The 11,781-nt window shown below is 43.3% G+C and overlaps 1 protein-coding gene across 2 annotated transcripts; it reads left to right on the forward strand.

Annotated features, from left to right (window-relative positions):
• The first annotated feature begins 1,944 nt into the window (after positions 1-1,944).
• ttc9c (tetratricopeptide repeat domain 9C) lies at positions 1,945-9,579 on the forward strand. 2 transcript variants are annotated; one of them, XM_083651629.1, is made up of 4 exons: positions 1,945-2,027; positions 4,252-4,591; positions 4,914-5,096; positions 7,517-9,579. In XM_083651629.1, exons 1-4 carry the CDS (start codon positions 2,016-2,018, stop codon positions 7,657-7,659), a joined length of 678 nt encoding a protein of 225 aa, XP_083507755.1. In that variant the 5' UTR covers positions 1,945-2,015; the 3' UTR covers positions 7,660-9,579. The 2 variants fall into 2 exon arrangements, with proteins under 2 accessions (XP_083507755.1, XP_083507756.1); XM_083651630.1 differs by having other exon boundaries at positions 1,959-2,022.
• Positions 9,580-11,781: the final 2,202 nt, after the last annotated feature.

The raw sequence follows: 11,781 nt of genomic DNA on the forward strand, positions 1-11,781 counted from the left end.
GCAGGCAGGCAAGGAGGAATGAGTTAACTTTTCAGTCAGAGGCTGCTGACACCCCAGCGCGCGTGGGCGGGGCTTGCTGTTCAATGGTGCCAAAATGAAGAAGAAAAGAGGTGCAGAGAGGTGGAAAGCAAGGAGCCTATGTTGTGTCTTGGCCTAAACTACAATATCAGTGGTAGACGATTGTCTATTTCCTCAAGAATATTCGAGAGAAATTAAATTAACACTAATTTGTATTTCTTTCCTTCTTTCTTTATTTATATGAGGCTATATAAAAAATCCCATTGGTCAAATGTAAACAGTAGTGGCTAAACTGAAAGTATGAGTTGGATTGCTTTTGGGGTTTTCTTCACAAAAGTGGAGAAGGAGGCAGAAGCAGCACTAGCACTGCAGCAGGTGCTCCTGCAGAGCTGGAGGTGGTGTTGAACTTATCAGAATCAGGAACCTTCAGTAGGCTACAATTTCAGAGCATAAAGTGAAACATGTAGGCTATATGCTTATTGCTTTCACATTAATGTGCTTTATGGGATTATCAGTAGGACTGCACAATACAGTTTAAAGTGGAGATGAAGCAGTTTGATTTTTTTGTATTTGCATTTAACCTCAGACAAGCCAAGACAGGACACTGCACTCTTCCTTAAATGAAGTTTGCTGTGAAGCTTTTGTACAGAGGCATGTTTTTGTTTTTACGTCTTCATATTATACTTGCAGTTATCTAGGCAATGTTGAATTCTATTAGTGAACAAATAGGTAACATAACATATAACATCATGTTAGCATTATATTCACCAAATCTTGCTTCAAATGGCCCAAATTTTTCGCCGGCGAGAAGGTCGCCGGCATGTGTGTCCGCGTGTGTTGGCCTGGCCTGCATGGTATCTAATGCCCAGCCTGAATTATGGTCCCAGTCCGCCCCTGGTGCCAACCCTACCGCAAACACCCTTACAGTAGTGTATACAATTACATCATACACAGATACCTACACACATACATACATATAAACACAGTATCCATACAGTGTACTGTATACACAGCGCATCAGTATCCACTTAGTGTACAGTACATTCATTGCTCTTGAGTTAAATTAACTTAAATTAATGTATGCATCACATAGCATACATGTTGCACACAATTATATCCAAGTATTTATATCTGTAAGTACATAAACATAGTTGCACATGTCAACACAAGAACATTTTTCGATGATCCCCTTCCAAACCCTCCCTGGTGAGTGATCTACCCCCCCTTCCCCATTTATCCCCCTGCTGCTGCCTTTTTATTGATTTTGGGGGGTTTGTTTTGTTTTCCTTTGAGGACGTTGAGGGACGGATTGAGATGTGCCGGGTCCGGCCCTGGGGCCGTATTTTGCCCACGTATAATTGATGGGATGCATACATCATATTTCTTATATGGAGCTGTATTAACATGTCTCAGTCTTATACCAATGCTGAATTTTTGGTGAAATAATTAACAGTTTTCAGCCTCTACGCCATTGGATGTGTCAACTGTCAAGAGATAATTCATTACTCTGTTCAAGCACATGTCAGGGTATTAGGCTACAAGTTTTAATTGTGTTGGTCACAGCAGGCCAAAAGACCCTGATCAGCTTCGTTGCATTTTAGTGGGATCTAAACTTACTGGAAGCCTACATTGACATTCATGTTTTGTTATGTACTACACAGGTGCCAATCAGATGTTGATTTTTTTTTATCGTGTACATGTAAAACTTTTTTCTTTCTTAAATAATAAACTGTAACCCCACCTTTTTGCAAGCCATGGCAATAGACTATCCATGTGTGTATCAGGCTGCAAAAGGCATGGTGCTGCTGTGATGTGCAAAATAACCAGAACGGCTAGTAGTAATTTCCTGTTTCGGCCGTGTGGTGGCAGTACGTGCCGTAAAGTTCAACTGCTGAAGTTATGACCACAGACTCTGAAGAAGAGAAAGCAAGGAAGTGCCTGGGAGAAAGAATAACAATGGTTGTCCAAGAAGTAACCGTCTGACGGTTGATTTCTCCATGGCCTGTAAGGTGAGATGCTCCCTTCTTTATAATGTTAATTACGCATGTGGTAACGTTACCACACATGTGGCCATGAAATTAGCAGGAAGGGGTTGTGTGTGTGAACTGTGCAGGGACAGGGAGGTGAAATTAGCTTGGAAGCTACGTTAGGTTTAGCTGGAGCCCCCCTCATTGCTGTAGTACATTGAGTTTAGGTAGCCCCGTCAGAACTCTTTCGGCTAGCTATGCTACCCTAGAAAGAGTTCTGACGGGGCTAAGGTTTAGGTTAGTGATTAAAATGTCTTAAAATTGAATTAATAATACGAATCGTTTACCAGAAGACCCCAATGATTCGTAATGTCTTTATATCATGTTAAAGTTAACGTTACTAGCCTCAACGCTGACTGATGAGTCTCGCGTTGAGGCTATAACGTTACCAGCTATATAAAAAATGGCTGGCGACTCGAGTGGGTTCTGTTTCCCTCCCTGCGGCTGTGACCTAGGTCCATGTTCTAGTCACAAGCCTATATAGTCTATGGTCACAACTGATAGATATAATTTCTTTGAGAGGCCATATTACTCAGTAGCCTATAAAATGGAAAGGCATCAACAAAATCCAGCGCCAATGAATGCAAAACGCTGATCAGAAGTAGAGCTGCAACTATCGATTCTTTTAGTAATCGAGTATTCTACCGAATAATCCATCGATTAATCGAGTAATCGGATAAGAACCATTTTTTGTGTTTTCAAAGGCTTATCGTAAATATACACCAAAAAATAAGATAAATCTCTTCAAATAAACAACTACATTAGTTTCTTTCTTAGAAAAAACAACATTTTTATTTTTAAATTGCATAGAACTGGCAGTGTCATCTTTTCAACCTGACGTTTGAGTTCTTCCAGTGTACAGCAGCAACCGTTAAATAATATGAATGTCTGTCACAATCATATTCAAAATGCTATTGCTGAACTCAGCTGCTTGTTCACTTGAACATGATGGACCCGTCCTTACAAAGCTGTCCATTGTACGCTGTGATCCGCTGAAAAAGAGGTGAAATAATAATTAATATTGATATTTATTAGGTAAGTTCATAACAAAACTGGAGAATGCGCATTTACACACCCTAGACCTGTTGCCTATTATTGACACAAATATCAGAATAGCAAGATAACAGGTCAGGTGGTGTAATAATTGGAGCCTAAAATGCACCAATTAAATAGTTGTTTGCAATCATCATGATAAGAGTCGACCGGTCTAGGGTGTGTAAATGTACATTCTCCACATACACACTCACTCTCTCTTTCTCTCTCACACACCAACAGGCTAGTGTGATCACACACACACACACACACACACACACACACACACACACACACACACACACACACAACGCTGTTAAATTAGCCGCTAACGTTAGGTTAACGTTAGGTTGAGCTTTGTATTTCTCACAGAAAACGGCAAGCCACATCAATAAAATGCAGCGTGAATGCAGTTACTAATAGTCATATTGGCAACGTGGCAAGCCAGCAGCACAACTACTACTAGTCTTAATATCAAGTAGCAATCATTAGCATACATTTACATTAGCGTTGTGTATAGTTAACGTTACGTTACCTTGCTCCGCTCGACGTAGATGCGCTGGTGGATGCGTAGACTGGATGGTTCAGGTGCTGAAGCATTGACGAGGTACTGTTGTGATATGCAAGGATCGTCTTACAGTACTTGCACACCACTGAGTTCGTGTCCTTTTTCAGCGTGAAATGATCCCACACTTTAGACAGTTTCGGTCGCTTTTTCGGCCCTGGTTCTTCCCTTCCCGGCTCCTCCTGTCTGCTTTCTCCGTCGCCTCGTTCCATTTTGCGGGGTCCGCTCGCTAGTCGCTATAGCTGCTCTCTGGTCTGTCTGTGTCCTCACGTGTTTACACAGGAAGAGCGCTGTGCCACACCAGTAAGCGTCCGTGAGAAACAGTCTCTCTAAATGCCGTGTCGAGGCGAATCATTTTGGCCTCGATCAATTTAATTATTCGAGTTATTCGAGGTACTCGAGGAATCGCGACAGCTCTAATCAGAAGCAAGCAAACAACTAAGTTTGTGTCCCACAGCAGCCACACTGATACTGTGCAGCCTCAGAGTTGTGGAAATACTTGAAATAGTGAGATCAGATATAAGTGATTTTTCTAAAATGTGTCCATGTAGCCTATGTAGGTTTTCCAGGTGTATCTAAATACATGAAATGACTGTCTCATCTCACCAGTCATCTAGTCCAACGGCTGCAGGAGGAGACATGCTGGGGCCAGCGGCGGCAGCAGAACCGGGCTCTTCTGGCCTTACAAAGCCCAAACTTTCCTCTGCCAAATTGGACGCCCAGATACAAGATGCGGCCTGTCTGAAAACGGAGGGGAACGCTTTCTACCGAGAGAAGAACATCCGCTCAGCCGTCGGCCGTTATCACCGGGCTCTGCTGGTCCTCCGGGGCCTGGACCCCGATGTGACGGTGGCGGTGAAAGGCTTGGGACCTGAGACACCTGCTCTCACAGCCGCACAGGAGGAGTTACTGAGGAGCATACAAGTGGACTGCTACAACAACTTAGCTGGTAGATAGTCCTACTTGTCCATATTATATTTGGCTTTTCTGTCTGTTAGAAAAAGCAATCGTTAGAATATATTATTTAGCCAAAACAAAAAATAAAATAGGGTAGTTGGGAACTTGCAGTATCCATTTTTAAATTACCACTAAAAATATTTGGATAGATCTTGGAGCAAACCCTGGTTCCAGCAATGCAGTGTCCCTGTCTCCACTGCTACAAAAATGTAGTGGAAATCTTGAATACAATTTTACAAGTGTAGATAGGGTGGTATATAAACCTGAATGTAACATTATTTTACTGATTCTCTCTCTCTTTCCCTCTGCCTTAGCCTGTTTGCTCCAGAAACAGAGTGTTGACTACGCTCGTGTGCAGGAGTACAGCCTGCGGGTGCTGCAGCGGCGGCCTGGTGATGTCAAAGCACTGTACAGGGCAGGAGTGGCCACTCTGGAGCTGGGAGACGCACAGACCGCCAAGCAGTACCTCACCCAGGCCTGCAGGGGGCAGCCTAATGGTAAGAAAGTACCCGCTGGCACACCAGGACTTGTGTGTCATCCACAGCAGGCTTTGGATGTCATCTGTAGGAGGAATACTTAATTGAGATATTTCTGGCTCCTCTAGCACAGGACTGGCTCCTCTAGCACAGGACTGGCTCCTCTAGCACAGGACTTCTATCTCCCATCCTCAGTGTAAATGTAATCAGGGTTCCCACTAGGGCTGTGAATCTTCACTGGCCTCACGATTCGATTCGATTACGATTCATCTGTCAACGATTCGATTCGATTCCACGATGCATCTCAAAGTATTGCAGCTCCAAGTATCAAATCCTCAATTTTCTGTATTATTACTGCACATGGCTACTTTTTCCTCAATTAATACAAGCAGTCAGATAAATATCAAGTCGCTTTTTTACTTAGAAAGTGCTTTAAAGCCCCATTCAGCAAGTTTTGCTATTGGGGAAACTGCGCCCTCTGCGTGCAATAGTATTGATATTAACGATATCGCCTTCAAAGTCAACAAAACACAGTGCCAGAAAGCTCTATGTACATGTTGTGACATCGGGTACTCACCACGTGATGAAATAATAATCCATAGTTCCGTGAAACATCATTTTCGTAGAGTTACTTCCTGGTTTTCAGGAATACAACGCTGCCGCTGTAGAGCGCATGCGCACATCTCTTGCCACGGGACATGGCAGACAAACTGCTTAGTCCCAGGGCTGGCCAATGGAGGGCGGTGTGGGATAAATAAAGGCGAGATTCTCCCTATTACAAGTCAATCTACCATGTCCTATGACTAAAAAGCTCTTATATTACAGTAAAAATGTCAAAAATCTTACTGATTGGGGCTTTAAAATCTGAATGTCAACAGAAATTTAAACATAAACGATTCACCGATTCATCTGTCAACGATTTGATTCGATTCACACATCCGCATCTCGATGCATCGATTATACGATTAATTTTGACACGCCTAGTTCCCACGGGTCCTTGAAATCCTTGAATCCTTGTGCAAGAATATAAATTGAAATTCTTTTGATATTTTTTAGGGACATGAAACATTCGATCATATGACTCTAGTTCATTTGCATTTCACCTCAGACAAGACAGGACACTGCTTTCAAGTCTGACATTTTCATAGATTTGCTAGAAAGATGAACATTTCACCTTTTCGCCAACTAGGGCGCTGCTAGATGATGTCACTAGGTTGACTGTACAGTACTGTATGTGTACAGCAGAGTACAGTAGTGGAGTACAGGCTAGTTACTTGTTGGTAGTCAGGATTTAAAATTCCAACAGGCTCAGGCTTCCGACTTGGATTGTGGTTGTTTTGATTCATCAAAACGTTCAAAATCCTTACTACTGTACTGTACAGTCAACCTAGTGACATCATCTAGCAGAGCCCTAGTTGTTGAGAAACTGAAATGTTGTTCGTGTTCATCTTTCTAGCAAATGTAGGTAACTGCATTTCTGACTTGAAAGCAGTGTCCTGTCTTGTCTGAGGTGAAATGCAAATGACCAAGAGTGATATGATCAAATGTTTCATGTAAATAGATTTAACACACCACAGTTGCAAAGTGTTCAGGCATGCAAGCCTTTCTCTCTGTAATTTATGTCCGTGAGCTTCTGTAAAGCCTGCTAGTTCTCATCTTATTATGTATAAAAGGAAGCATGTGGGCAATGTTTGTTTGTTTCAATTTTGTCACACTGATGATGTCATAGGAGGCATTGTCCTTGGAAAGTCCTTAAATTTGATTTTTAAGAAGGTGTGGGAACCCTGTTTGATATCAGTTTTGACAAATTATTTTCAGGTGGGAATTTTTCTCAAATGACTGCATTGGTTCTTATAGTTCATAAATATTCACTTCAACCTTTTACTGCAGCCAAGTTTGTAACCAACCATTTCATATTTGTTACCAGTTCATTGCACATAGTAAAATTGCATATAAGAAAATATTTGACTGGATGCTGTTTCATTTGGAACGTAGTCCACCAATCAACGCGAAGCAAAATGCTGTATTACCTTAAAAGGACAACTGTTTGCACACTCTTGATCTACCAAGTTGGGGGGGGGGGGGGGGGGGGATCTGAATGTCATATTTGTGTTGTATGAAAGCTCATTTCTGAATATATACATTTATGTATATCATGACATTCTTCAAACGTGCAGAAAAAGAGCAAATTACAAACTATACTCGCATTTCATGAGTCCCCTGTGCTTTTCTGTATATTTTATTTCAAAGACCAAATATGTGACATTTAAAGAACATTCAGAAAAATGTACTTGCCCATTTTCCCATTTATCTCTTGATAAAAAAAATAATGCTGGATAAAATACATATTCGCACATGCAATACCTTTTCATTGTGCATAATTCTACAAATTCTCACCTTGCCTCCTGCAACTTGACACCCCCCCCCCCCCCCTGTTTCAGACGCCAACGTGAAGAAGCACCTGCAGAGGGCTGAGGAGAAGCTGGGTAGGGAGCTGCAGAAGGAGAGGGCCATGTACCAAAGCATGTTTTCCTCCGGCAGCAGCACAGGAGAGGAGATCAACGACAACGGGGAGCAGGTTTAAGCCCCCCAACTCGGCCCACCAAAGAAAGCCTCAATCTCGGGGAGAGACTTTGTTTGACCTCCGCTGACCGCAAGCTGGGAGAGTGTCTGCTTATCTCCTTGAGGTGTGCATGAGGAGAGCGTAGTCTTAAGCCTCTAACCTAGTCGAGCCAGGCACTGTGAGGCAGACCTCTGCAGACGGCGCGAGGTCCGCGCAGGCACCGAGGCTTTCATGGTCAGAGCTGCAGCCAAGTATAGCCTATAATCATGTTACATTGATACAGTGATAAGTGACAAACTCTCCATTAAAGTGACAATGAAAGCCATTATGTGCAGTGCTGCCTGCAGTTTCACTCTGAAACGACCGTATCAGCAGATTAATTGAATCATCAAACTTGTTTTTACTGAGGGTAAATAGGCGTTTCAGTTCTCAGCCCTATAGCCTACTTTGTGCTGCTTCTCTCTCAACACAGCACGTTTACTTGAAATGACAAAAAAATGAACACTTAGAAATGAGAGTTTACGGAGGTTCTACCAGAGACGGAACTAGTTACATCATCATTATCAATTATCCAATGTCAGCCTGCCATCTCTCCAAGCGGGCTGTTTAAAAGGGGGTGTTCCCTCCTACCTGTCTGATGCTCTTTGTCTCTGTGCGCAGTGTCAACCCACCACCTCCCCGGCTTCCACCCCAGTACCACCAGGGTAGACCTCTTCTCCCAAAGGAGGAGGGTTCCGTCACCCCCTAGCTGCCAAACTCATGGCAAGTCCGCCGTCACGTGGCTGATTCCCCTTGGGTCAAGGGGCCCTCCGCCAAAGACTTTCATCACAATAAATATTGTTATAGTTGATTTGGTGTTGCGTGTAGTCTCTAAGGTAGAAATCAAAGTTTTACCACATGGGTCAAGAAATGTGATCAAAACACGGCTCAGTGGACTACTTCATTTCATTTCTCTCCCTGTCTCTCCTGCAAAGTGCAGCGCGCCCTGGGAGCTGCGCGCCGTGAGAAAAATCTTCAGGTACTGCATGCGCGCGAGCGGTTGCGGAGGCCTCGCCCCCAATGCGCCCAGCACAATGACGTCATATTTGCCTCGTGCCCGGCTCACTAGAGTGACCACGAATAGAATAGGCCTTTATGCTTGCTGCTGAGGAAAGTAGAGCTGACGCTGCTGAAGATGGGAAGGAGAGAGTGCAGAAAGGACTTAGTTTCCTAGCAACAGGGAGATGAAACGGAATGTTTTCTCTAGCCCTCTTAAAGCCAAAATAAATGTGTTTTGACTTTGTCACACCACAGAATCATGCGTTAACCATCCAGCCAAATTTGAACATGTCGCCAAGTATATCAAATTAAGTTTCCAAATAATGAAAAAGTAAGCAGTATTATCGGCTCTGAAACTGGGCCCCCTTTGACCCCCCCCCCCCCCCCCCTCTCTTTTTCATTTTATTTTGCAGGGTAGAGGTAGCCTGCTATCCAGCCTCTATGAATCAGTTTTCATCACTCTTGGAAGGGTAGAGGCAGTTAGACTTTATTTAGTGTTAGGGGAGGGGCCATGCTAAATATAACTCCATGATGTCATCGAGCCACCATTATGGCCTGCTAAAAAAATTGTGATCACAGAAATGGTGAAGAACAGAAAAACTCCACAATTCAGTAGTACTAGATGGTGCTAAGACTTTTCACATGTTTTCAGCAACTAATTTCGAACACGTGTAATAGGTTTAGAAACAAATCTCTGAATTTGGTTTCCAGGGACTTTAAAGGCAAGAGTGGAGATATATCACAATAATGCATATGTTAGCTGCATTGAGACTCTATTGTGCACTACTCAAAAGGCCTGTTTATGCCTTCATGCTTGATTGTGGTAGTCTCTGGTCAGTGCTGTGAATGTTGATGTGATGTGTTCCTATTTTGCTTTGGTCAAATAAATATTTTTTAAATGATTTCCATGCTCTGAAACCCTATCGAACTCAGTCATTTGGTTGTAAATGCATTATTTTGATGGAAATAACACTACATGCTAGGAGCCGTATAGTTAATATAGGTATTTCAGGCAGAGTACATTTTAGTTAGAAGTTTCTTTTATTAATTATAAGCCATGAGAAGCCACATTTTGTCTCAAACAATTCTTATCAATAGTATTTTAATCATTTGATATACATTTCAAAATCCTGAGCACAATATCAAGTTAAAGAGTATTTGCTTGATTTTGGTCAATATCTGGCCAATATGATTGTACTTCAAAGGCAATATTGCCAACAAACAAAGAAGAGGAATATCACATTCTCACAATAGCCATTATCACTGAACAGTCACAGAGCAGCATGCAGAAGGGGAACACTCATGGTTTAGAGTAGAGTTTGACCCATATTGTACTTCAGCTGCTGACAGTCAATATTTTGTGCCTATATTAAATATCTTTAACCACTTTCTTGTCCAAAAATTACAAGTGTCCCCCCAGAAGTGTAGCCTCTGAAACAGCGTGTACACCATGTGACACTCAAACTCCAATTAAACTTTTAAGGTTTGCAGCTCTGTAAACGAGTAGTTCCCTATGTCATTTGAAACTCCACTGCAGTTCATAGGACAACCAAACACACAGCAAGTTAGCTCCAAACCATTGAAGTTAATGGGGCCATCTTTTTACAGCTCCAAAAAGGTTTAAAATGTCCCATCAAGTTTCTCCAAACAGCTTCTGCTTCTGTGTTTTGTAGCCAGTTGATTCCACTGTGTGGATCCAAAAGTCCAATATCTTCTTATCGACAACACATCTTATTCTACAATGTGCCAAGAGTCGCCCTAAGGTTGCAAGCAGAGTCTTCCTCTAGAAGGCTGTAGCGTGATGAGAGCATTGTCAGCGAAGAAAATATGAGACAAAGTTTAAGTTGATTGGCTCACCATTAGCTACAGCATTAGCCTGGTAAACCAGCCCGTCACGTGAACTCACATTTCATTTGCTTCTGCGAGACAAGCTGGTTTACCAGGCTACTACAGCATTGCAGCAGCTATTCCTCCTGGGGTTCACAAGCCTAGATGTTATCAGGATGTTAAGAGTATACTATTAACCTTAACATACATGTCTTTGATGGTGAGAGGAAAGTCACACGAACACGGGGAGAACATGCAAACTCCACACAGAAAGGACCTGGGATGGACCAGGGGGTCTGAGGCAGGAGCGCTAACCACTGTCCAATTGAGGTAAATATTGCACTTTTGGTCAACAGTATAAAACACGTTTATTATGCGGCACAAGCTGTTTGGAGAAATTTGATTGGCATTTTATGTTCTTTAGGTGTAAAAAGATAGCCCTGTTCACTCCCAAACACGCTGGGCCCATATCTAATATTTTAAATGGCCAATATTGGTGAATCAATATATCAGACTCTAACCCTAGTTTAGAGTCACGTTTGAAAAGTTTTTAGATGAAAAATGATGGCACTTCCCTTTACATAAAATAAAATACAAACCGTCACTGGTGTTTTGATTGTAACATTGTGGAAGATGAAACTATTGAGATGCACATTTACTGGCCATGTCTCACTTCTTGGATGTTTTCCGTTTGAGGCTCAGGGACCTCATGGAGCCAAACACCCTCCTCCCCAAGTCCCGCAGTGAACGGGAGCGCTGGAGGGGGGTCTGCGGGGGAGGGGATGGAGAGAAGGAGGGGGAGGAGAGAGGAGAGGAGAGGGAGTGACAGCTGCCTTCCAGGCTCTGAGAACGAGAGAGGTTGAAGAGGCTGGCAGTGGAGGAGAGCCGCTTGTCCTCCGCCTTGACTCCCAATGACCTGACCCCTTCCTCGCTCTCCATCTCTAGGCCGCCTCGCCCCACATCTAGGGAGGAGACCCAGTGTGCCCGCCTGGTGGGCTCCTCTCTCTGGCCACGGGGCAGCAGCAAGCCTTGGGACTCGCTGCGGAACAGAGCCCTCCTGGAAACCCTGAAGCTGGAGCTGCGTTTCTCCCTGTCATCCTTCCCCCTGTTCTTAGAGAAGCTGGGAGAGCTCTCTACTTTTGGTCTCTTGTCTTTACTGCTGGACATGCCCTTTGGCCTTTGGTGATCTTTCCTCCAGCCTCCGCTGTTGTTCCTCGTCCATCCGTAGCCGTACTCAGCTCTGTCCATCTCCTCTCTTTGAATCTCCGCCTCTTTCCC

Source organism: Poromitra crassiceps (genome assembly GCF_964638095.1).
Source record: "Poromitra crassiceps genome assembly, chromosome: 15".
Classification (NCBI taxonomy): Eukaryota; Metazoa; Chordata; class Actinopteri; order Beryciformes; family Melamphaidae; genus Poromitra; species Poromitra crassiceps.